The 25,616-nt window shown below is 45.1% G+C and overlaps 5 protein-coding genes across 7 annotated transcripts; 1 reads left to right on the top strand and 4 right to left on the bottom strand.

Annotated features, from left to right (window-relative positions):
* Positions 1 to 218: 218 nt before the first annotated feature.
* On the bottom strand, positions 219 to 3,542 carry LOC117741327 (dynein light chain Tctex-type 3-like). Its single transcript, XM_034548301.1, has 5 exons — positions 3,382 to 3,542; positions 2,667 to 2,708; positions 1,131 to 1,254; positions 963 to 1,040; positions 219 to 816 (listed from the first exon to the last, which is right to left on the bottom strand). Exons 1-5 carry the CDS (start codon positions 3,415 to 3,417, stop codon positions 743 to 745), a joined length of 354 nt encoding a protein of 117 aa, XP_034404192.1. The 5' UTR covers positions 3,418 to 3,542; the 3' UTR covers positions 219 to 742.
* Positions 3,543 to 4,380: 838 nt separating this feature from the next.
* LOC117741320 (proline-, glutamic acid- and leucine-rich protein 1-like) lies at positions 4,381 to 5,660 on the bottom strand. Its single transcript, XM_034548288.1, has 3 exons — positions 5,147 to 5,660; positions 4,923 to 5,075; positions 4,381 to 4,853 (listed from the first exon to the last, which is right to left on the bottom strand). Exons 1-3 carry the CDS (start codon positions 5,363 to 5,365, stop codon positions 4,617 to 4,619), a joined length of 609 nt encoding a protein of 202 aa, XP_034404179.1. The 5' UTR covers positions 5,366 to 5,660; the 3' UTR covers positions 4,381 to 4,616.
* Positions 5,661 to 5,869: 209 nt separating this feature from the next.
* Positions 5,870 to 15,022, bottom strand: rpgrb (retinitis pigmentosa GTPase regulator b). The gene is made up of 15 exons (XM_034548315.1): positions 14,931 to 15,022; positions 14,111 to 14,236; positions 13,896 to 13,988; positions 12,632 to 12,694; positions 12,400 to 12,558; positions 11,686 to 11,835; positions 11,424 to 11,582; positions 10,714 to 10,869; positions 10,505 to 10,629; positions 9,710 to 9,901; positions 9,437 to 9,629; positions 9,093 to 9,187; positions 8,946 to 9,005; positions 7,145 to 8,267; positions 5,870 to 7,024 (listed from the first exon to the last, which is right to left on the bottom strand). The coding sequence occupies exons 1-15, from the start codon at positions 14,959 to 14,961 to the stop codon at positions 6,096 to 6,098; spliced, it is 3,654 nt and encodes a 1,217-aa protein (XP_034404206.1). The 5' UTR covers positions 14,962 to 15,022; the 3' UTR covers positions 5,870 to 6,095.
* Positions 15,023 to 15,415: 393 nt separating this feature from the next.
* LOC117744084 (tyrosyl-DNA phosphodiesterase 2-like) lies at positions 15,416 to 17,527 on the bottom strand. Its single transcript, XM_034552192.1, has 6 exons — positions 17,258 to 17,527; positions 17,023 to 17,184; positions 16,683 to 16,777; positions 16,404 to 16,522; positions 16,147 to 16,317; positions 15,416 to 16,063 (listed from the first exon to the last, which is right to left on the bottom strand). The coding sequence occupies exons 1-6, from the start codon at positions 17,344 to 17,346 to the stop codon at positions 15,782 to 15,784; spliced, it is 918 nt and encodes a 305-aa protein (XP_034408083.1). The 5' UTR covers positions 17,347 to 17,527; the 3' UTR covers positions 15,416 to 15,781.
* On the top strand, positions 17,523 to 25,245 carry nhej1 (nonhomologous end-joining factor 1). Of its 3 annotated transcripts, none has more exons than XM_034552163.1 (9): positions 17,523 to 17,622; positions 17,948 to 18,062; positions 18,314 to 18,520; positions 18,605 to 18,829; positions 19,124 to 19,262; positions 19,635 to 19,693; positions 24,312 to 24,483; positions 24,566 to 24,654; positions 24,930 to 25,245. In XM_034552163.1, the coding sequence occupies exons 3-9, from the start codon at positions 18,335 to 18,337 to the stop codon at positions 25,002 to 25,004; spliced, it is 945 nt and encodes a 314-aa protein (XP_034408054.1). In that variant the 5' UTR covers positions 17,523 to 17,622; positions 17,948 to 18,062; positions 18,314 to 18,334; the 3' UTR covers positions 25,005 to 25,245. The 3 variants fall into 3 exon arrangements, with proteins under 3 accessions (XP_034408054.1, XP_034408072.1, XP_034408064.1); XM_034552173.1 differs by having other exon boundaries at positions 17,591 to 17,704; XM_034552181.1 differs by lacking the exons at positions 24,312 to 24,483; positions 24,566 to 24,654; positions 24,930 to 25,245 and adding an exon at positions 20,316 to 22,002.
* The last annotated feature ends 371 nt before the right edge of the window (positions 25,246 to 25,616 follow it).

Genomic DNA, 25,616 nt, shown 5'->3' with positions numbered 1-25,616 from the left:
TTCAGTATAATACTCGAGTATTCTACGTCAGTAAAGGATCAGAATACTATCAGGAAGTCTGAGAACGTCAAATAAAAAATGATATATACTGTATATATATTCACATTGTATTTTTTTCTTTTAGGAATTCATTTTCTGATGAATAATAAATTTCCCAAGAGAACTTGGACCAAAAAGTAAAAGTACTCAATATGCAGAATGACCTCATACACACATCATATTATTAGATTATTATTTATTGACATCAGCTGGTGAAGGTGGAGCACATTTACTTTATGCTGCTGGGTACTTTAATCTGTAATATCACACGAAAAAGTACAATAGTTCCTTCTGAAATGTGGAATAAGTAGTATTATAAAATGGTACTAGTACTAGTACCTCCAAATTGTACTTGAATAAAGTAAAACATAATATATTCAACTGTAGATAGAAAACCGGTGCAATAAGAAAGCAGTTGTGCGCTTTGTTGAAACATTTAAATCTTTAAGGATTTTACATTAAAGACTGAACACTGCTCATGAATCCAAATACAAAAACATGATACACGTAATAAACTTCAGAAACCGAAGAAGAAGAAGAACGATTCCGGCTGTCAGCGAGTGATAAATAAAGAAGTTCAAAACATTACAATAATGACAGCTATGGCACTTTGTGGCCCCCTGCTGGTCACAGGAACACACTGCTGCTGCTGGTGGCCGTGTGTGTGTTCATGTGTGTGTGTGTGTGTTCATGCGTGTGTGTCCTATGCCACAGCCACAGCGAACACACTGACCACACAGTACATGGTGCGGTTCTCCCATCTCACCGTGCTGCTGCCTGCAGAGAGAAGATTAAAAAACATGAAGAAATGAGAAGAAAACACAGCAGTGACTGAAACCCTGAACTCAACAGCACACAGAGCTCTACTACTTTATTATTATTATTATTATTATTGTGATTATTATGATGATGCTGCTGCTTACCGTCCATGGCCGTGTCCCAGTAGCAGGAGTTTGCCGTGTGGAGGCCGGCTCCTGTTTTCTGCATCACAGCACACGTCACTGAACAGAGAAACACAGTTAACTTTAAAGGTCTAATATGTAACATTTAGATGTCTATATCATCTTCATCTTCATCAGACATGAGCCTACCGATGTACTTGTACGTCTTCCCCTGTTTGACCAGCTGTGTGAGGCAGCGCTCCACGATGCCGGCGGTCCATTTGTTCACCAGATTCTGGCTGTAGTCGTCCACACCGACGACGCTCTCGATACACTGAGACAGATAATAACAGACCGGCGTTTACGGTCATGTGAAATAACAAACCGGCGTTTACGGTCATGTGAAATAACAGACCGGCGTTTACGGTCATGTGAAATAACAAACCGGCATTTACGGTCATGTGAAATAACAGACCGGCGTTTACGGTCATGTGAAATAACAAACCGGCGTTTACGGTCATGTGAAATAACAGACCGGCGTTTACAGTCATGTGGAAGTCACCGGTTCACCCCGAGCAGACTGAAATAAAGAGCCAGCTCTGTTCTGCACCTTTTTTATGAAGAGGTTTCTCTTTCATGCGTTTTCAGCACTTAAGATTTAAAAATATGACACAGCTTCAAGCCATTTTTGGCCCCAAGTTTTTTTTTAAGAGGGACTAACATTGAAAGTGATTCTTTTAATAATCCTGTGACCATCTGAATCAATAAGGAACATTTACAGCAGCACAGAAAATTACAATTAATACCCATCCATCCATCCATCCATTATCAGCTCTTATCCGGGGTCGGGTCGCGGTGGCAGCAGGTTCAGCAGGCCGACCCAGGCCTCCCTCTCACCCGCAGCACTTTCCAGCTCATTCTGGGGGATCCCGAGGCGTTCCAAGGCCAGCCGGGAGATATAATCCCTCCAGCGTGTCCTCGGTCTTCCCCGGGGCCTCCTACCAGTTGGACGTGCCCGGAAAACCTCTAATGGGAGGCGTCCAGGAGGCATCCTGACTAGATGAACCACCTCAGCTGACTCCTTTGGACACGAAGGAGCAGCGACTCGACTCCAAGCTCCCCCCTGATGTCCGAGCTCCTTACCCTATCTCTAAGGCTGAGCCCGGCCACCCTACGGAGGAAGCTCATTTCGGCCGCTTGTATCCGAGATCTCGTTCTTTCGGTCACGACCCAGAGTTCGTGACCATAGGTGAGGGTTGGAACGTAGACCGACCAGTAAATGGAGAGCTTTGCCTTCCGGCTCAGCTCCTCTTCACTAAGACGGACCGGTACAGCGCCTGTTTTACTGCTGCAGCCGCACCGATCCGCCTGTCGATCTCCAGCTCCACCTTACCCTCACTCGTGAACAAGACCCCGAGATACTTGAACTCCTTCGCTTGGGGTAGGCAGTTTGCCCCCACCTGGAGGGAGCAATCCGCCGGTTTCCGGCAGAGCACCATGGCCTCAGATTTGGAGGTGCTAACTCTCATCCCTGCCGCTTCGCACTCGGCTGCAAAACGCCCCAGTGAATGCTTCCAGTTATAATATTTGAGTCATGTGCTCCAGAAAAATAGATTTATGACTCCGAAGTTTCCTACAAAGAACTTTATAAATATTGTGAGGACAATAGAGACACACTTTATAGATAACAGGAGAAATAATCAATTAAAGCCATTTAAAAAGATGAAACAAAAGAGTTGAGTTTACCTCTTTGACAATGCTATCAGCTTCTTCAGAGTTGAATGAGCTCTGATGAAGAGAAACAAATAGGAGTCAATGTCGGTTATTAAACATTCTCATAGGAAAAATACTATTACATCAACAATAGTATGCAGTCATTTCAGGTACTTATACCTCAAATCACTGCACTATATTGTCTTTTTATGACATTGTATATTTATTATTATTTGACACGTGCAGAGTTAATAAAAAGCTGACATTTTGTTCTAAATTAAGTGTGTTTCTGTACCTTTACAGTGTTGTATTAGTACTTTTACTCAATGCAGTGATAACTTTTATTTATAAACAGTGACCGTTTAGAATTAACTCACTATAATTAACGGACTATTGTAATACCAGTCACTTCCAACACCTTGCTAACTACCAGGAACATGTAAGGAGCTCATTTTGGATATAATACACAAACCTATGAGATGATTTTTAGACCAGCTAGCCCGCTAACAGCTGACAAGCCCGCTAACAGCTAGCTAGTGCAGCTAGCCCGCTAACAGCTGGCAAGCCCGCTAACAGCTAGCTAGTGCAGCTAGCCCGCTAACAGCTGGCAAGCCCGCTAACAGCTAGCTAGTGCAGCTAGCCCGCTAACAGCTGGCAAGCCCGCTAACAGCTAGCTAGTGCAGCTAGCGCGCTAACAGCTGGCTAGCTGCTATCGTGACATCGGAGGAAACATGTCTAGCACACACACCTCACTTCCGGTATTATATTCCTCCATTCCTGTCATCTGCGACAAAGGCCCGCTGCTCTTCTTCACGGGAAAAAACAAGAAAAGGAGAATGTTCTTTAAAAGGGAAATACGGAGCTTCCTGCGAGCCGTGAACGGACCGAAACAAAGAGCCACGAAGAAGAAAAGCCGGAGGGTTAAATGCTGTCCCCTGCTGATATAAACACGGAACTGCGCTTTAACATTCATTCACTCGTTTATTGCATTTATTAATACACAAAAGTTAATAAAGACACGTATAAAGATATCATACACATAAATATGATAGTACTTCTTTTTCTTTTTCTTATTGTTTTACTTAAATTACATTTTTACTGGTAATACTTTGTACTTTGACTTAAGTATCTTTACCTGTAACCGAGTATTTATAGATTGTCTTGTTCCAGATATTTTGGGTAAGTTCTGTTCTTCTCTCAGGCCTAAAAACATGTTAAAAGAAATTAAATTAAATATAAATTATATAAAATAACAACAACAAGACGCGTGTTGAGATTAATATCAAAAAGTTTTTTACTGAGAAAAAAAGTCTGTTTAAATGAGAATATCATAATATAAAAACTGATCACATCAAAAGTGCAAATGTGCTCAAGAACCATGTCACAATAAATAAGATGATTTACATCCTCACAGTTTAGAACTAACTCTCTCACACACACATACACACAGGTAGGAAAATATGTGCCACACAATAAAAAAGTACAAACCACTTTGGAGCCGATGCAATGAAATGTGAAAAGGCAGCTTGGGTGCACGGTTCATCACACACACACACACACACACACACACACACACACACACACACACACACACACACACACACACACACACACACACACACACACACACACACACACACACACACACACACACACACACACACACACACACACACACACACACACACACACACACACACACACACACACACACACACACACACACACACACACACACACACACACACACACACACACGGAGGAGGAGGAAGAGGTGGAGGAGGAGGCTCAGCTAGAGCTCACTTGTGAACAGATAATCAATGGAGTGATGGAGAATCTACCGGACTGGTTTCTATGGAGGGTCGTGCTCTTTTGTAAAAAAAATAAAGAGATATATTCCCCTTAAGTGTTCCTTTATAGCGTTCATTTAAACCACTTCCCACTTTGGTCTGGCTTTTCAAAATAAGAGCTTGGTTGCTGTGATCACAGCAGGGTGCAGGTCCCAGAGGTTAAGGACCTCTGCTGGGCTCCGCCCCTGTTGGTCTCTGGCTCGCTGCTCCCAGCAGCAGCCGGCGTGGAGGGAGGCTCTCTGTGTACGCCGGCTGTGGTGGCCCCGGTGATGGCGGCCCCCTCCCCGGTGACGGCGCCCCCCCCTGGGGCCCGGTCCCTGTGGTTGCTCTGCTTGGACCTGGTGAAGGACAGCCGTCTGAAGAGGAACCGCTGAGAGGAGGACACAGAACCATGGGAGTGACGTCATGCACTTGAAATGAGTCGTCGGGTGTCTTCTACCTTTTTGTTGGAGCCTGATTGGCTCCTGGAGTTTCCGTCCGCCGTCCCATTGGCCGGTTTGGTGCCGTCGCCTGTCTCTTCTTCTTCTTCTTCTGCGGCGGCGGCGGGCCGCTCTCCGTCAGGCTGGGATTCCTCTTTCGGCTCCTCAGGCTCCTGGAAAGAGCAGGTCTTTTATTTTGGCGTGAACAGGAAGTAGTAATGAAGGTCAGACTCTGGAGACTCACGGCGCTCCGAGTCTCCTCCGTCGGCTTCTCTGGCGACTCGTCCAAACTCTGATCATCCGACGTATCCTCATCCTCTTCTTCCTCTTCCTCCTCTTCTTCCTCCTCTTTCTCCTCTTCCTCCTCCTCTTCCTCCTCTTCTTCCTCCTCCTCTTCCTCTTTGCTCCATGTCTGAGCAACTCCTTGTATCACCTCCTGAGGAAAAGAGTGAATTAAAGACATGCGTCAGATAAAAGTAAACGCTGATGGACGCCAGACTACAGCTAAGCATGATGGGAAATGGATCACAGGAGGGGTCACAAACACAAAAGACCAGAAGAAGAAAAACGAGCCCCACCTGATCCCGAAAACCTCTCAACCAACCGGATCGCTGACGCCGACGTAGCAAAGCTGTCAATCATCACTTCTCCATTTCGTATCTTTTGTAAACTGAATATTTTTAGATTTTCTGACATTTTAAAACAAAGCTCTATATTATTAAAAACTATTTAAAAGATGATTTATTGTGTGGTGATTAAAAAGTGACAACAACTAAATAAATACAATAAAACACAATAAATAATAATAATTAAATAAATAAATACAATAAAACACAATAAATAATAATAATTAAATTAATAAATACAATAAAACACATTTATTTATTCTAAACACCAAAATTATTTAAAAAACAAAACAAATTAAATAGTAAAAATGTAAAATCTTGTGATCTTTAATAATAAATATAATAAATAAAAGTATTTCTAAGTAAACAAAACCTTTAAAATAACGTTCTCATAGACAGAGATTCATTAAATAACGTGAAGGAATATGAGCAGTGAAGGCACCGTGAGCGATGAGTTCAGGGACCCGGTCCAGTAAAAACCTGGATCTGGTTTTGTGTCTCTGAATGGAAACATTGAACCGATCAGATCAATGAACGGATGGACGGACTATTGATTATGTATTGGTGTTATCTCAGCTGGAGGTACTGCGGCAGCACGTCACCCCAGAACTCCTCGGACTCGTCTGCTGCCTGACCTTTGACCCCCGACCTCCGTTTACTTCCAGAGGTCACGCTTTTGACCTCAGCTGACTTTTTCTTTTTGATGACCTCTTCCTCCTCCTCTTCTTCACCCTCCTGCTCATCGTTATCAACCTCTTCCTCCCTGTTTTGATCCTCCTCCTCTTCTTCCTCCTCCTCTTCTTCACCCTCCTGCTCATCGTTATCAACCTCTTCCTGCCTGTTTTGATCCTCCTCCTCTTCTTCCTCCTCCTCTTCTTCTTCACCCTCCTGCTCATCGTTATCAACCTCTTCCTCCCTGTTTTGATCCTCCTCCTCTTCTTCCTTCTCCTCCTCCTCTTCTTCTTCTTCTTCTTCACTCTCTTTTTCCTCTTCCTCCCCGTTTTGATGCTCCTCTTCTTCTTCCTTCTCCTCCTCTTCTTCATCACTCTCTTTTTCCTCTTCCTCCCTGTTTTGATCCTCCTCCTCTTCTTCCTTCTCCTCTTCTTCATCACTCTCTTTTTCCTCTTCCTCACTGTTTTGATCCTCCTCCTCCTCTACTTCCTCCTTTTCTTCTTCACTCTCTTTTTCCTCTTCATCAGCACTCTCTTCATCTGCTTCCTCCTCCTCCTCCTCCTCCTCCTCTTTGTTTTCACTCTCTTCTTCCTCCTCTTCTTCACTTTCATCCTCATTTTCACCCTCTTCTTCCCCACTACTCTCCTCTTCTGCCTCCTCCTCTTCCTCGTCTTCCTCCTTATTTTCCCCTCCCTCTGTCTCACTATCTTCTCCCTCCTCCGATGACTCTTCCTCAGTTTCCAAACCCTCCTCCTCTTCCTCACCTTCCTCCTCCTCTTCCTCAGTTTCCAAACCCTCCTCCTCTTCCTCACCTTCCTCCTCTTCTTCCTCACTTTCCAACCCCCCCTCCTCTTCCTCACCTTCCTCTTCCTCACTTTCCAAACCCCCCTCCTCTTCCTCACCTTCCTCTTCCTCACTTTCCAAACCCCCCTCCTCTTCCTCACCTTCGGACTCTCCTCCTTTGCTCTCCGTCTCGTGACTCAACCCTTCCTCACTTTTCTCCTCCTCTTCCTCCTCCTCTCTTGCATCCCCTCCTTTGCTCTTCTTTGATTCTGTCTCGTCTTCACTTTCACCTCCTGCCGAGCTTCTTGCTTCCTCTTCCTCCTCTTCCTCTTCCTCAGCGCTGCTCTCGTCTTCCTCCTCAACCCCGCTTTCCTCTTCATCAGTTTCTGACTCCTCCTCTGGTTGAAGAATGTTGCTGTCTTCGTCATCTTCTTCTTCACTTACTTTCTCAATACTGTGACTGATATCATCCTCATCCTCCTCCTCCTCCTCCTCACTGACATCTGCACTCGTCCTCTGCCCTTCCTCATCTTCATTCTCCTCCTCCTCTTGCTTTTCCCTGACAGAGTCCTTCCTCTCCTCCTCACCTTCACTCGTTTCCTTCTCCTCCTGGCTCTCCGGTATGACGTTGATGGTGACGGCGGAGGATTTCTCTCTTGAATCTTCAGCGTGGGCTTCAGGCTCCTCCCTCCTGGACGCCACCTCGTGCATTACCAGCGCCCCCGCTGCGAGAGCGCCGGCTCCGGCCAGGAGGCGGAGCTTCGACGCCTTCCCTGTTTTTGCCTCTTTTTTGTTTTTCTCGTTCTTAGACGTCTTGGAAACATCGGACTTGGTTTTCCCCTCAGAGAGACTCTCCGAGTCCACATGAAACCCGGCCGTGTGCTTACCTGGCGAGCGAACACCTGCACTCTGCACGACTATCGCTTTGCTTTGAACCCGGACCGGTGCCGGTTCAGAGCCCGAAGGCGTCTTCCTGGCTTCAGGACTCGGTCTAGAGTCTGGTTCCAGCTTCAGCCGGCCTTTCCCCGGAGCCTTCCCTAGACCGGGCTCGTCTCTACCGGGCTTCCTCTGCAGCTCCTCCATGGCCACGACCACGTTCTCTTTGTTCCGATTGGTGGTTTTCCGTCTGTGCGGGCTGCTGGCGGCCCGAGAGCGAGCACCGTGGCTCCTCCCTCGGCGAGGAGGGACGGCCTCGCTCCCCCGAGACGGGGAGGCGGAGGTGGAGCTGCTCCGCTTCGGGAGCTTTCTCTCCGTCTTACCGGCCTTACCGCGCTCACCCTTCCTCTATCCCCGGCACCAGGAAGCAAGAAGCAAGAAGAGGGTGGAAAAGAGGCATGCATTAGAGAGGAGGAGACATGCAGAAGAACCACAAGGCAGAAGGAAAGGAGATAAGGAGTCAGGAAAAATAAGTTCTGACCCAGAGTCAGTGTTTTACTACCGTCGATGGAGCAAAGCTATATTTAGAGTATTTCCACCTCTTTAAGCACAATATTCCCATTGTCCATAATAATAAACAAACATTAAATACCTGCAAAATAAATAAATAAAATATTTAAATGTAAAATTCAAATCAAAACTGTATAAAAAAACATATAATAATAAATAAATATATAGAATGTAATATATATAAAAAATAAAGGAAAAAATAAATGTACTAACACATGAAAATCTGATGATTTATAATAACCCTAACCCTAATTATAAAAATAAATATAATAAAAGCCTTTTTCTTTCATTAGAATAAAATACTAATCTGTACCTCATCTATCTTCTCTTTAAAGCCACCAGACTCCATTCACAAAACAGGAGTATTACCTCTCTACTGCCGCCTCCATCCCATAAATAAGACCGGACAAGGTTTCCTCCAACAACAGGGACGTTTAGAGAAGATATCTAGTATTTTAACCACCAGGTCACTCCGGGAGCTGCTCATTAAAAACATCTCTAAAGTGAGTGAGTTACCTTCTGAACTGGAGACAGAGTGAGTGATTGATCCGCGGGGTCCATCTTCATCACGTGAGTCTGTGAGGAAGAGGAGGAAACACGAAGCACAGTGAGCGGCGACGTCCAGAAGCTTCCAGTTGCTCAGACTTCACTGATCCCTCTCACCATGTTCAGGAAGTCGGAGGTTTCCCCCAGACCTCGAACGCTGTCGGTGTCCGTCAGGCTCTCCACGGCGCCGCCTGCGTCGCCCGCCGTCGGCTCTGGAAACACGACACGAGGCCCAGATTAGTGCCGGTTTTTGCCCCGGTTTGACCCCCGGGTGTCACAACAAAAGTGGCTTTTTTCATCATCTGAAAGTAGCTGAGAACCTACACACACAATGTGATCTTTATCTTTATCTTAAATAGTTTTATTCATCATGGTAAGGATTTTAATACAATGAGAGATGACTAGGTATGTGCACGTATGAAATATTGAGGAGGAGGAGGAGGAGGAGGTGAGTTAGGTACCCTGGTGGATTGACCCTGTGCTCCTGTGTTGGTGAGTGCTGCTGAGCACCTTTCTGTGGTTCAGCTCAGGTAGAGGCAGTCTGGGTGGGACGGTCCGGCCGGAGACGGGCAGCGGCGGCGGCGGGTGGAGGTAGCCGGGCGTCACGGCGGGCAGCGGGCGGAACACGGCGCCGAACTGGTCTGGAGATCTCTCCTGAGGGGGTAAAGGTGAGGGGGGGTGTTGTTCATGAGGTTCAACGTGTTGGATCCAGACTCAGAGCTCCGGACACCCACCCTCTCCCTCCTGCGGACCCGAGCAGAGAGGCTCCTCTGCAGGGCGGAGGAGTCGGCCGTGTCCCCCAGCAGCTCCACGTACGGCCTCTCCAGGTAATCCTCCGTCACGTCGTCTTCCTCCAGAGTCACGGCGCCGCCGCTCGGGTCCCTCGGCCGAGCCAGCACCACCATGTGGCAGCCGCCGCACGAAGCCTGAGCGGAGACACGGGCCGCCATGTTTTATCCATCATCAGAAAGAAACTCCTCATATTAAAAAAGACTGGATTACTCACAAAGAAATCACAATATTCACATTGTCCATAATAATAAACAAATCTTTTTTTTTAAATGTCAAATCAAAACTGGATAAAAAACATAATAATACATAAATATATATATATACACAAAAAGGTAATTAAGATAAATAAATTTAAGTATGTTATCAAATAAATTTAAAAATCATAATAATAAATAAATATATAGAATGTAATATATATATTTATATAAATAAATAAAATATTTAATTGTAAAATTCAAATCAAAACTGTATAAAAAAAACTAATAATACATAAATATATAGAATGTAATATATATATATATATATATATATATATATATATATACACACACACACACACACACACACACACATACCGGTATATATAAATAAATGGAAAAAAATAAATGTATCAAACCTAATTCTAAAAATAAATATAATAAAAGAATTTTTCTTTCATTTGAATAAAATAATAATCTGTACCTGTGTACCTAACTCTAATCATGACCAGTGTTAATAACATGGTGTGAAAGACGTACTGCCTGAACGTTGTAGTTGAGGAAGCGTGGACACAGAGTGGGTTTGAACTGGTTGGTGAAGTTCTCTTCTCCCAGACCCAGTTTCCCGTGTCTGCCGTCTCCGAACGTGTACAGCAGACCGCCGTCTAACGGGAGAAAGAAAAACAACATTTTATAGCTTCTTTGTCATCAAACCGGTGAAAGAATAATCAAATTCAAGATGACGGCACCTGTGATGACGGCCGTGTGGTTTTCTCCGCAGGTCACCTGACACACGCGTCCCTTCTTGAAGTGGTCGACCGCCCGCGGGATCCGCGACTCGAAGGAGAACGTCCCGTGACCGAGTTGTCCGAACTGACCGAGGCCGAACGTGAACACGTCGTCCTCTGAGGGACCAGAGATGGAGCCTCCGTCAATAAAAAGGTGGACTGCATCACGTCTGGCCTTAAGACCACCTCTGGCCTCGCATTGTATTCATCATGCTTGAGCTGTAACATCTACATGTGCTGGTGTTAGTGTTTTTATTTTTCATTTTCTACTCAGATCAACAAGATCCAGATTATTTTAGAAAAACATTTAGAAGGTAATTTATATACAGAATAAATATTACACACACACACACACACACACATATATATATATATATATATATATATATATATATATATATATATATATATATATATATATAATATTGTAAACGTGCATGCACATTGAATTCTTCTTTAAAAAAGTACATTGAACATTTAATTAAAAATATTTAATAAACTTCCAACAAAAGAAACGTTGATGTCTACAGAAAATGAAGTTGTAATATAATTTTATGTCAACAGATTAAAAACTTTAAAGAGGTAGAAACCTCAGATGGATCTTATTGACCATTAAATCCTGATAACACCCCACTTGTAGTGCTCGGCCATGTTTGTAGTTCTTTCACTACCTGTGAGTGCCACCGTGTGTCCGCCCCCACAGGCCACCTGAGTCACCGTCTCCTTGAGGCTCTTCACCAGCTGAGGGACTCGGTGGCGCGGCAGCTGGTCGGTGCCCAAACCCAGTTTACCGCTGTCGCGCTCGCCGAACGTGTACAGGGCTCCATCGACTGGGACGCAAACACAATATTAACCTCGTACTCTCACACACTCTTTCATTTTAAGATCCATCCCCGTTAATCCTCTGACGGTCAGCTGACCTCGTGCACTCACCTGTGACCAAGGCCGAGTGGTAGTATCCACAGGACACCCAGCCCACCGGTCGCCCCACGCTGACCTCCTGCGGCGCCGAGGCGTGGCTCTCCTTCCCCAAACCGATCTGACCCTCCGTGTTGTCGCCCCACATGAACAGCTTCCCGCTCGCTGCGGCAAATAAAGAGATCGTTGGTATTCTACTTTTCATTGTGTTTATTGTCTTCTGATTTTAAATGTTGTAACTGGTGCTTATTTTGTTCACCGAGGACTTAAAGTTAAAACAATGTTAAATAAAAAATGGTGTTGAATAAAATATATGTTACATTTAGTTTGTCTTTTTGGAGAAAGCAGGAAATGGTGGCATCATTTTTAAAAAAAATTCAAAGTATTCAATGCAATTTTAATAATTAAAACAATATGAATTAAATAAAAATTAATCCTAGTTTAAAAAATAGTGTTTTATTAATTATTACAATTTTAAATGACTTTTAAAAAAATTCAAAAATGTCAAATGAAATCTAAAGTTGAATGTATTGACCACACCTGAAAACAGTTTTTTAAATTATCATTCTAAATTGTAATACAAATTTTAATGAACATCTTCATCAATACAAATTTGATTTACTGTCCAAACAGTTACATTGTAATTTAACAAATATAATTAGAATTTAAACATTTTAAAATCTAATTTACAAACAGAAGTTGACCCTAAGAAGGATATCTGTCCGTCACCTGTGAGCGCAGCGGAGGTGTTGGACCCGGCAGCGAGCATTTTGATTGGTCCACGAGAATCAAAGAAGCCGATCCTCTGGAAGGACGTCCTCTCCTCGCAGTCGCCGAGCCCCAGCTGGCCCTCGCTGTTCCCCCCCGAGGCGAACACCTTGCCCTGAGCTGCAACCGGAGAACACACAGCATGCTTCTTATCTCTTATTGTCTTTAGAATAGAGAGTTTAAAGAAGCTCACCTGTGTGGAGGAGAGTGTGGTTTCTCCCACAGGCCACAAACTGGACTTTCTCAGATTTAAGAGCTGAAAAGACACAAAAAGAATGAGAACTATTGCACAAATATACATTTATTATTATGTATTGTTCTGATTCAGAGCATGACACTCCTCTGCAGAAGGAGACCTTTTTAACACACCACATGTAGAAAATCTGGTAAAAAAAATTAAGAGTGAAACTGGGATTCTTTTACCAGAACAAAGTTGATTGCTACCACTTTCCTCCCTGTACTTGATCACAGTGATCTCTTCTATATGAATGCCCCAGTAAACTGTCTGCGTCTCTAGACACTGTGTGTCATGGTGCCTTCAGGTTCCTCACTGGTTGTAAAGCCCTCACTCCGTTGAATGGCCATCTCTGGCAGCACGCCGCCTTATACATTGGCTGATTTGTATTTATAAAGCTATCTTGGGTCTGCTCCCCCACTACTTATGGAACTACATCTTTAAATCCCAGAGCAATTATTGCTTACATTCCAATGAGCTTTATTTATTAATTATGCCCAAAGTTCACTCTGAATTTGATAAGCACTGTTTTAAGTTCGCTGCACCTGCTGCTTGGAATGCACTGCAAACACCTCTAAAGTTAAAGGAGCTCATCAACCGTGAAACTTTGAAGACTCGTGTGAGAGAAATTGGAGCGGCTTCATATCGCACTTGTTCTTGTTTCGGTGTGAATCCGGAGCTTTAGTCCTGTTGCCTTTATCTTTTTTAATGTATTTTATCTGTTATGTGATTTCTGTCTTGTGACTGTTGCAATTTTTCTATGCTGCTGTCTTGGCTTCCCTTGAGAAGGGGGCCTTGTATCTCAACGGGACCGACCTGGTTAAATAAAGGCTAATAAAATATTAAATAAAACACAGTTTATGGAAAATAATATGTTCTGTCTGTTAAATTACATTTTTTTCCAAGCATAATAATGAACTTTATGTTGTTACACAAACATTTAACAATGTGTGTGTTTGTGTAACAGCTGATTGAGCTTCCTTAACTCTGAACTATCTCATATTACCGGGAGTGAGAACCAACTGCCTCCCCGTCTCTCTAGATTAGACAGATTATGGGCCTTCCAGATTGGGATTATGATGGCAATGCTTTCCCCTCCTGCACCTCTAATGTCATGTATAGCACATGAGGGGTTTTACTTCCCTTTCAGGAGGCTGAAGGCACAAACACACAACACCTTTTCAGGCTCAGACAGGAAACAGGAAGTGCTTAAAGGCCCGACCTTTGACACAAGTGGGCTTGTTCACGGTCAGTTTGGATCCCAGACCCAGCTGGCCCCAGTTGTTGCTGCCGAACATGAAGAGTTTCCCATTTTCTGTGCAGACGGAGACAAGTTGATTGGTTATGTGCATGCATTGAATCAGCAGGAATGTGTTTCTTTAACTTCATGGTAGGCCAATACAAACAGCCACTTCTCTCCTCCACGCCGTCCGCTACCTGTTATGAAGGCGGTGTGCTCGTCCCCGCACGCGACCTTTAAGGGGACGTCGTTTTTAAGCCAGAATTTACTGGGGACGTTGTCTGCAAATTTACTCTTTCCAAAAGTGAAAACTGCTCCCGACTCTGACAGAAGAAATAAAACAAAAATAATGCACGGTGCATATTTTAAACTGAATAAGCAGTACGAGAGGAGGACTTCAGTTTGAGCTGAAAACTTTAATGATATAATTAAATAATACTCATAAATACAGAGCCGTTAGGTACTTGTAGTAGATGACTTGTGCTGGTCTTTAAGGGTATTTAAGTGCTTATTGTATGTGTTTTATTGGTCTCCTTTACTAGAATAAGTCTTATTGCATCACGCTTGAGCTTTTATTGTTGTAATGTAATTCAAACCCACTTAAAGTATTCAGTGTTCTGGCCTTAAAGTATCACAGTAAAGTAAACTCATCGACATGATTTATATCATTTTATTTTACCTGTAATAATGTTAAAAATGTTGATGCTTTAAGTATATATTGTTATGCTAATTCCTTCATGACATGTGGCATTGCTATATTTACTTTAGTAGCAGTTGGGAGTACTTCTCTTAAACCACGTGACCAACAGGTCCCTCTAGATATAATATAGAATAGCATTACATGTTATTGTCTGTGGCTAATTAAGTAAAGCCAAAGCAGACATCCCCTTCTGTCATCATCACAGTAAAACGTGCATGAAAATTAGTATTTTGAGTGGCTAGCTGCACGCTGCGCTGAGGAGTTATTCATATTAAACACAGTTATGAGCGTGAAGCCACGGAGGGCTCGCGGTGTACCTGGTATCTCGTCCTCGGACCCCCCTGCCATCTCTGCAGGACGCTAATCCGCTTTGCTCCTCTTGTTTTGCGACTCTTGACAACCCGGAAGTAAACACAACTTCTCCTAGGTGACGACCACGTGGCCCTTAAAGGGACAATGCGTTTTGTTTTGACGCCGAATACAGAAACGGGATTTATATACGTTTGTTTTTTACATTTGCGTTAGTAGATCTGCGGAAATAAATTACTTTCCCATTGAAAATAAAATACGGATACAAAATACTATGCATATTTTAATTAAATTACATAATTGTATATTTTCAAGGGCCAATACAAATATTTTGTCATGCTGTCATTTTTTATACATTGGTGGTTGAATGTTTATAATCACAATTACAAATCCTATCTTGGAAATTGCATAACACCCATACATGAAGTTGAATCATTTTAAACCGTTATCTTTCCAAAATATTACACGCACTAATATCCCGATTAGTTTTTTTAATTTCTTTAATTGTTGACAAATGTTTTCTTTGAAGCCTCATCATTTGACTAATGGTTGTATTATTACATCATGCAGTTACTGCCATACACTGTGATAAAAAGTGCATTTAAAATCATCCACATCCACTTTAATGTGTCGCAGCTGTGAGTCGCTCCTCTACTTTCTTTGTGCACTACATATTACACACTACACATGTTAGAGCTTCTATTCATATCTAAGAATCAGATCATTACACACACACATTAAAAAACACAGACTGTGCAGACGTCTGACGACGCACACGTAAACAAAAAGAGAAAAACGACGGTGCATTTTGGAGAACGCAGGACACTTGGAAGGGTTTCTGCTCGTTTTTTGTGCATTTCTACTGAGCGGACAACGTGCAGTAGATCCCCCAGTGGTCACTGGTGTAGCAGCCACACTTTAGCTTCTCCATCCCGATCAAGGCCATGCTGTCGGGCTCCAGCTGCGGGACCCCGTCCCCGGCCGCCCGCCGCAGGTAGAGCCGGTCGAAGCGGAAGCGGCTCTTGTAGCGGTGGTCGTTGTTGGTGTTGGCGTGAGTGTCCCATGTGTAGCGGCAATGCTCCGGCTCTCCGAGCTGCTCCCACACGTCGCAGACACAGTCGGGGAGGCCCACTTTGCCCACCTGGGAACAATGTCATATTTATTATAGTTTCTTTACGGTTTCATCAGAAAAGAAATGACGGCAGACACGAGACACAAACAAACCTCAGCATCCCTCAGGTTGGTGTCTCCTCCGAACAGGGCGGTGACGTCATCGGGCACCTCCGCCATCCTCTTCATCACCAGCCTCAGCTGTCTCATCCGCTCTCCTGCGTTGGCCTTGCAGCTCTCGAAGTGGGACGTCATGAGACAAAACTTCTGGCCTTTGAACAGCACCTGTTTTAAAAAAAAAAAAAAGGCGAGACATTTTTTACGGTCGACGCACCGAGTGAAGATGAAAGGAATCGTTCCTGTGCACCAACCTGCGCGACGAGCAGGTTCCTCATCATGCTAGTGGTTGGATAGGTGACTATCTCACTGTCCAGCAGTGTGATTCGAGACTTCTTCAGCATCATCCCGATGAAGTAGTTCTCCTTACCACCTGAACAGGTGCGGGTGGACAGAATGTGTTACGGTTTGTTGCGTCTGTACTGAAGTATTATCCGTAAAGAGAACGAGCTGCACATGATAACGTGGAACGTGCATCTGTGACTGACAGGATATTCACGAGACGCCAGGTGATTACACGTTCTCGCTTGTACCTTCGATGAACGCGTAGTTGTCCGCCAGGTGTTTCTTCACGAAGAGGGTGTACGGTTGGATGAGCTCCTGAAGCAGCACCACGTCAGGGGAGTGTCTACAGTGGAGGTGCAATGAAGAAGGAGGACCTGTTTAAAACTGCAGAGTACAAGTTCGAGCACGTACCTGCAAATCCCCCACGAGATCATGGAAACTATGTTTTTTTTTTATTGAAACTCATTGCACACCTGCAGTTTCTGGTATTTCACCACCGTTTTCTGCAAGGTTACATACATTAAGGAGTCTGTTATTGGTGTGAATCCCTCCTTTTAAAAGCACATCAAGTGAGATCTGTGGTCTTACGAGATTAAGTAGGAGCAGAGGCCTCTGGCTCTCTCTGGCTGCTCCTCTTCATCGAGTCCATCCACATTCCAGGAGATCAGCGACAGTGTGTTATTGTCCTCCTCGTCTGGTTGATGCTCTGCGCCGTCGCTGCAGACAGCAGGACCGTCCCCAGCCTCGTGTCTGCGGAACAACGTTCACGTTAAATAATAAGACAAGTACTTTCATATCAGAGCGTGGTGGATCGTGGTATTACCTGTTTCCTGCAGGCTTTTCCTCCCCCTGCTTTCTGTTGCTTGTGGTGCTGCTCGTGATCTTTCTTTCTCTGCCACAAACGTCCTCCATGTTCCGAGTCCCGTTATCAGCTCTTTAAAAAGACTCATCCGAGGTGGGGTGTACCCAGGATTACACCGGTGAAGCACGGCAGAGTCATAAAGGGACTCGCGTGAAGGAAAATAACGCTTCACTTTTCTGTTGTACGGGGAAACGGCTACACGTTGACGCGGAACCCTTCTATTTTTGAAAACGCGCAGTTGTTTCACGTCGGAGGCGGAATCCTGCGACACCTCAAACCGGAAACGACGCGGACGCAGCTGCGCTTGTTGCTAAAAAAAAGAAGAAGTAATAATTCTCTTGTTTTTTAAAATATGTTACACGCTAATGTGGTGGGACAATAATCCGCGTTTGAGCTTCAGATAATTATGTGAGGACATTTAATACAGAAAGTGGAAATTTTGCATGAAATGGCTATTTTTAGCCACAGTTTAAAATCATACGCTTTAATGTATCTATGTTTGTTTATGAGCAAGGGGACTTTAATGGAGCGTGCATGGCTTTATATTGTTGTCATAAAGTGACTTATTTTGGTATTTGTGTCAACCTCTGAAACGTGCAAATTAAGAGAAATACCTCGTTTTTTATTCCCCGACTCCTCGTCCCATTGCAGGTCCGAGGAGAGGAGCCCGGTGCCCCGCAGAGCTCCACTGCAGTGCCCCTCTCCTGCAAGGCGGTGATTATGCGTCTATAGGCCGGCTTCAACAGATCTCAGACCAGGCGTTGAGGTGAGTGATGTGGGATCTGTCTTTAAAACACAGGCCGTCCTCAATCTTAAGGGTCTCCTCTTATAATGCATACCCGTATTAATTAATATAAGATCATATTTTCATTTATTTTAGAATAAAAACATTCCATATGTATCTATATTGCACTTACACATATATATATATATATATATATATATATATAATTTATTTGTATCTATATTATTTATTGTATTTATATCTATATTATTATATATATTTCTTCTGTTTAGGGGCCTTGCTCGAGGGCCACGATGGAGGCCAGAGGAGCCCCCGCTGACGTGCTCCTGCAGCTCCCCTGGCTCCCCGTGAGCATCGGCGGCTGTCAGCTCCTCGCCAAGAGCTGGTTCGGGGAAACGGCGTACCACCTCCTGCTGACTGACGTGAACTGTGTGTGGGAGGAGAGGATGGACTCCGTCGCCATCCAGAGGCGAGCGCAGGTACACACGCCGCATCGATTCGACACTTCGGCCACTCACAAAGATCTCTTTTGATGGAGCGGTCCGGTTCTCTCGCTCCTCCAGGAGCTCAACAGACGTCTGCGAGCCAAGGTCGAAGCTTTCTTCTCTCACCTGCGCGAGGTGGCTCAGCCATGCCTGACGGGAAGCGGCGGGCAGGCCGACGGCGGCGAGGCACAGGTCTCCCTGACGCGCCAGGAGGACGGAAACATCGGCATCAAGCTGAAGAGCGAGCTGGTGGGGCTGCCCTTCTACTGGGAGTTCCACTGCACCCCCGCCCCCGTCACCGTGGTACGGTCCACATTTCACATTATCGGCGGACGAGGGGATGAAGCTGTCGCGTCATCGTGTGTTTATATTTTCAATAAGCATCTTCACGCATTTCACGAGTTTCTTGGAGGATTATTTTCTTTCCACGACTCCAAAATCACCATTATTATTATTATTATTATTATTATTATTATTACAATTAATAAACCGCAAATAGTTGGCAAGTGATACAGGAAGTGTGTGTTTTAAGAACATGTCCATCATAAGCTAGGCAGAGTTTCTCTCTGATGTGTGTGTGTGTGTGTGTGTTTTCAGGTGTGTGCACAGCTGGTGCGCCCCCTGCTGGCCATGAGCCACCTGCTGCAGCAGCAGGTGGAGCAGCAGGGAGGTCTTCTGGGGAGGAAGGACGCTGAGATCCAGGACTACAGAGAGAACGGAGCGGTGCTCAGCAGAGGTAACACACACACACACACACACACACACGTGAAACACACATACACATGAACAATACACACAGACACACACACATGAACAGTACACAGACACTCCATCTGCTCAAGATCATACTGATCATATTGATCAAAAACAAAGGTAAAATATAAGAGAAAGAAGTTTATTATTGAGTATTTTATTCTGAAAAACAAGTTAAAATGTACTTTAAAAAGACATTAAACTTAGAAATTCCAGATGAAAGTGAAATGTAAAGAATTAAATAAGGTTAAACATGATAAAGTAATAAAACATAGTTGTTTAGGAGCTGTTTAAACAAAGAAGTATTCATTTCTCATCTGTTTAATGAGCTTTATTATGTGTGTCTGAACCTCAGAGCGGCTGCAGACGGACGTCTTTGAGGAGAAAACGTACAGAGAAGACTTCATGTCAAAGGTGAGAGGTCAGCACACACACACACACGCACACACACACACCTCAGGCCTGTATTTATCGTCCTCTCTGCTCCAACGCTGCTCGTTATCCGGCTGCAGCGAGCGCTGCAGGAAGCGCACGATAAAACACTGCGTCCGCGTTACCGTCAGCCAATCAGAGACCAGGGGGCGGAGCTTTTAATGATGACATGTTTACTGTATTCAGGTGTGGAATTTCTCATCTCTTGACTGTGTATTTCAGATCTACCTGTGGAATTTCCACCGGGTATCTGTGTTCTCCCTCCCATATTTATTTATTTTTATTTTTATTTTTATTACATATATATGTATTTTTTATTAGGATTTTAAAGAGAACATGAAAGGAAAAGGAGAAATAAAAAAAGCAATGGGGCATAATTAAAGAAATAAATCCTGAATTGAGCACGACGGGTTTGGGTTCTATCTGTTTTGTGAGCTGGTTCCTGTACGTTCTGCTGTGGTCAGATGTAGAACCTGAAATGGGCTCCTCTTGGTTCCTCTGGAGGAAGAGATGCTTTGTTCATGGAGGTTTCACACCTGAAGTCACACCTCCGTGTGTGTGTGTGTGTGTGTGTGTGTTTGTCTGTGTGTGTTTGGCTCTTCAGTCGCATCACACGGTGGTTTTCAGAGCGTCTCAGCTCGGGTACGGAGAACGTCACATCGTGGAACGTCTCGTCAGGGCCGCGGGGCGTTCTCTGTTTTCTTATTGGGTCGTCACGTTATTTGGCAGCGGACATTTAGACACCACAGAAGAAGAAGAAGAAGAAGAAGAAGGAATGGATCAAAGTCTTCTTCCTCGTGGCAAATACCACCGGGCTGCGACGAGGCCGCCTCCAGACCGAAGTCCACACTGAAATAAAACTCGTCTGGGAAAAATGTCGCCGGGACGCGTCAAAGGGAGAGTCTCACACACACACACACACGCACACACACGGAGAATCAGCTGAAGGCATTTGGCGTGTGTGTGCAGTATTTATCTATCAGGGTTGGGCCTGTGTGTGTGCGTGAGTGTGTGTCTGTGCGTCTGTGCCGTCTGTCCTTCCAGTGACCGTCTCCATGGTGACGCTCACCACACAGGTCGCCTGTTATTTTAATTTGTTGTAATTATTGTCAATTAGTCATTAGAAATACAAAATATAGCTTTGAGCTTTTATTTTGTTGACTTTGGACAGAGCCATGCTAGCAGTTTTTCCCTGTTTCCAGTCTTTATGCTAAGCTAAGCTAACTGCGGGAGCTTCATCTTCACTCTACAGACGTGAAAGATCAGTTTTCTTCCTTCTACTTGAACTTCTTTGACATTTTACTCAGTTGTGTGTGTGTGTGTGTGTGTGTGTGTGTGTGTGTGTGTGTGTGTGTGTGTGTGTGTGTGTGTGTGTGTGTGTGTATGTGTGTGTGTGTTGTGGCCTCCGTCTCCCACACCAAGGGGAAGAGGGACAGCGAGCGAGAGCCCATGATGATAGGAGCTGCAGCTTTTCTGTGGAAGCCCCTCCCCCAACCCGTCACCACACAAACACCCCACCCAGCTCGGGTCAACATTTACATGGGTGGAATTAGCATGCCCTTCCCACTGATACACACACACAGATTTAACTTGGGCACAGGCTGAAGCTGGTTATGAAAAATGTGAGAAACCTTTTAGGATTGTGTGTGACCTGACAGAGGGGAGTGTCTCCTTGTCCACATAGAGCAGGCTGTGACGCACGTTGCTGGTTTTGTGTGTTTCTATCTTTATGTCTGTGTGTGTGTGTGTGTGTGTCATGGTGACACAAGCTCTTGCAGCGTCACAGTTTGTCGGCTCCGGATTGAATCGTCACCGTTTTTTCTGGAAAACGTCGCCCCGCTTCCTGTTTTCACTTGGTCGCCGGCTTCGCGTCTCCACGGCAACCGCGTGGCAGTTTAACCACGTCTTGACGATTCCAGCCGAAGCGAAGCGCTCCACGCCTCCTGCTGAAAGGGAAGTTGGTTCTGGCTCTCGTCACCGTTCTGTCGAGCGGTCCTTTGGATGTTCCTCGTCCTAATATCTGTTCTGAGTTAAGAGCAGGGAGGGAACCCACAGCGGCTCACGGGCTCCAACACACACTCTTTGACTCTTTTCCTCTCGGGAACCAATCAAAAACAAGAAGCTGATTTTTAATGAAAAACTCTCCTGCTAATCAGTGTTGTTGCACATGAATCGAGGAAGAGGAAGGTTTTCTCATCGCCTTCCTCCTCTCATCCGGCTGCAGCGAGCGTCTCTTTGTCTCACGTACCTGAGGAATTCAGGGCCTTGGTGGTGAGGAGGAGAGCCGCGGGGGGGGGGGGGGGGGGGCTGAACGAACCACGAGGAGCTTCCAGGATAAGTATCGCTGCGTCTTATAATATGAATTATTCATTTTACTTTGACTCTGATTCAGCTAAAGGTGGGGACACCAGACAGTTGGACCTGGTCTGGGTCAGTTGGACCTGGTCTGGTCCCATCTGGGTCAGTTGGACCCGGTATGGGTCAGTTGGACCTGGTCTGGTCCCGTCTGGGTAACAAAAGGAGACATTTGCAGACCTCCCTCTGACGAACATTGTGACATTTTAAAGACTAAAATCATAAAATGTGCTCCTGAACCGTAAAGAGCAACACAAACACAAGCAGAGGCTCCTCCTCCTCCTCCTCCTCCTCCTCCTCCTCCTCCTCCTCCTCCATGTGTCTTCTGTCAGTTGCACACAGTTTCCACAGGGTTGTCCCCCCCGGTCCGGGTCTGTAATTAGGCCCTCTGTGGCTTGGCTGCTCCCCCCTCTCTCTCTCTCCAGCTGTGCGGCGTCCCGCAAAAACATCGGGAGGACCGGGAGCGCCGAACACGGCGAGCCGTGACGCGGGGCGCACGTCAGGCTTTGGATCATCGGCATCAAACCCATTTTAGATTTCGTCATTATCTCAGCATTTCTGTGTGTCATCACCCTGAAAGCAGAGAGCATTCTGGGAGATTTGTGTGTGTGTGGGTAATAACACGAGGAGCAGCAGCTACAGAGGTCTCACTTCTTTCTAAATCTTCAGACCCGACGCCGACTCAGGTGACATCACTTGAGTCACACACAGATGAGGGACGAGGTCCGATCCCTCGGTTTCTTTTCCTCCAGGACGTTTTTCAAACGTCTCGCGTGCCGGAGACGGGGAAGCTGAGGTTGCGGCGAGGAGAAAAACAAGGTGGCGAGGAGTGAGGGAGAGTAAACACGAGGGCAGAGGGAGACGAGGGGGGAGACTCCTCGGCACCAGGACCCTCACCTGAAAAACAGCAGCAGGGCTGTTTACCTGCTAATAATAGAGGATCCCCCCCCTCTCTCCTCCTTCTCTCATCACCTTCACCACATGGGGCTTTACTCTGCGGTAGGGGAGGAGTATAGAGGCCACCAGGTGAGAGGCTCCTCCTCCTCCTCTCTGCCTGGAGGACTTTGTTCTGTCACAAGAGAAGGAAGGAAACTTTCCGGAACATTACTCAGCCCGACTAAACAGAGGAGAGGTCATTGACCCGCTTTATCTTTTATTCCTCATATTGTAGTTTGTTGTCAGGTATAGAGAAAAGAAAATACTCTTATTCTGAGCCTGAAAGCAGTGCATGAACCATTAAAGGGCCAGTATGTCTTCACTTTGACCCCCCATCAGTATTTGATCAATTTATTCCCTCTCGCGCCACCAACAGGCTTCCACAGGGAGGAGGAGGGGCTTCAAAGGACCAAATAAGAGCCGGATCCGACCAATTGAACTCCCCGTTTCAGATGAAATAATGTGAAGTGAGCTGGCAGCCATAGAGAGAGGAGGGGGAGTGGACAGGAGGAGAGAGAATAAGGTGGGCTTTCTGCTGCACATTGCTTTCTCTGTGCCCGAAGCAGAACCAAAGCCTCACCAGATCATTTACATTTATTTTTAACGATATTTAAACAAACAAATAACAAAAATAAATCAATGCGAAAAACCTCGAAAAAAAAACCTGACCAAAAAGTGTGTTTAGGAGCCCCTCTGCCCGAGACCACCGATTCCTGCCGGTCAATATTTGAGGAGCTAATTCGGAGAGTTTGTCCTCTCGGTCGGGGGAAAAAGGGGTTTAGTGAATAGGGAGTGTTTCTCTACACGTCGGCCATGCGTTTGCATAATGTCGCAGGAGTTTACATGCACCCTTATCGTGTGTGTGTGTGTGTGTGTGTGTGTGTGTGTGTGTGTGTGTGTGTGTGTGTGTGTGTGTGTGTGTGTGTGTGTGTGTGTGTGTGTGTGTGTGTGTGTGTGTGTGTGTGTGTGTGTGTGTGTGTGTGTGTGTGTGTGTGTGTGTGTGTGTGTGTGTGTGTGTGTGTGTGTGTGTGTGTGTGTGTGTCAGTTGTTCCTGCCCGTGGTCAGCTGTGCCAATAATGGAGCTTTGATTAGAGGCTTATCGCAGCTCCGTCACACCTCGGGCATGTGACTCCCCCGACAGGGCCGTAAAACAAACGCACCCGGAGCACAGAGCCGCGTCCCAAAAGGAGATGTGTGTGTGTGTGTGTAATTCCATGTCTGTGTTTAGGGGGGAAATGAACACATCAGAATATTACTGTTTATTGTAGTTTCCTTGAGAAGCAAACCCGTCTCTCTCTTATCCAATCAGGCTCTTCCTCTGATCCCTTCTGGCCGGACCGACGCTCCGGCCTTCGACGCCGACCTCCAACGTCTGTACGCGGCCATCGTCGCCCACGGCAACGCCCGGAAACGCAAACTGTCCCCGGGGCGGCGGGCGGCAGAAGAAGAAGAAGGAGAACCGGACGTCCCGTCGTCTTTAGGTCCGTTCGACTGACGGAGAACCTTCTTCGAAGGCCGTGTTGGTTCCTTTTGATTTTAAATGTCCGGGTCCTCTTCCCGCAGGTGGATCCGACATCGACACCGGAGCAGGTGAGGGCAGGCCGGAGGACGCCGCCGGAGCCAAGATGGCCGACAGACCTGCGGAACAACAGGTAGGACTCACTGACTTGAGGACAATTATAGTAAAGAAGAAAATGTGTAAATGCAAAGGACACGTATGAAATATTACACATGAATACTAATAATGTATATTTTGGACAATGCATTGACTAAAAATGCTAATATATATAAGAAAGTTATATATATATATAAATAATTGTTGAAAAACCGGAAATTCACAAGAATACTTTTAGGTAAGAGATGGTGAGAAAAAAGTCTAAAAGAGAGTGAAATCTGCTTGAAAACCAACTTCCTGTTTCCTCTGCAGTCGCTGCCGGCGCCCAGACCTGCAGAGCGACCGTCCTCCAAACCAAAGAAGAAGAAAGTGGGACTGTTCCGATGAGCGCGAGCAGTAGGGACGCACACACAGACCATAATGCAAAACCTCGTGAGCCAAAAGAGCTTTTTTAAAATCCTTTTGGGGAAGATGTGCTTTTTCCTTTTTAACCAATTCTTATTTTTAAACGTTTATGACACTTGTTTTTAATCAGGGTTTAAGATTTTATCATACAAAAAGGCTTTTAGATGAAAAATGCTATTCAATATTTTAAACTGTTTAATTAAAGATATAAAAATAATTTTGATTGCTGTTTTTTGTCCCGTTATTTAAAAAAAAATCAAGACAGAAAATTGTCAAAATATGGCAGAGCATTTAGGAGAAACTCTTATTTAAAGGAGATAAAGTCTTTTATTTAAATGAGAAACTCTTTTATTTAAAGGAGATAACGTCTTTTATTTAAATGAGAAACTCTTTTATTTAAAGGAGATAAAGTCTTTTATTTAAAGGAGATAAACGCTCTTATTTAAATGTGTTCTTGAACCCTCTGCACTGTCTGAAGGCACTTTGAAGCGCTCTCAGACAGACGGCGGCCGCGCTCCGTTTCTCGGAGCTCCGTGAGATGTTGACTCAAGGTGTTGCAGCATCTCGGGAATGCCATTGAAGTCGGGAGATGAG

Source organism: Cyclopterus lumpus, chromosome 2 (genome assembly GCF_009769545.1).
Source record: "Cyclopterus lumpus isolate fCycLum1 chromosome 2, fCycLum1.pri, whole genome shotgun sequence".
Classification (NCBI taxonomy): domain Eukaryota; kingdom Metazoa; phylum Chordata; class Actinopteri; order Perciformes; family Cyclopteridae; genus Cyclopterus; species Cyclopterus lumpus.
Note: the sequence above shows the minus strand (reverse complement) of the source record. Positions and strands in the feature narration are given on the sequence as shown.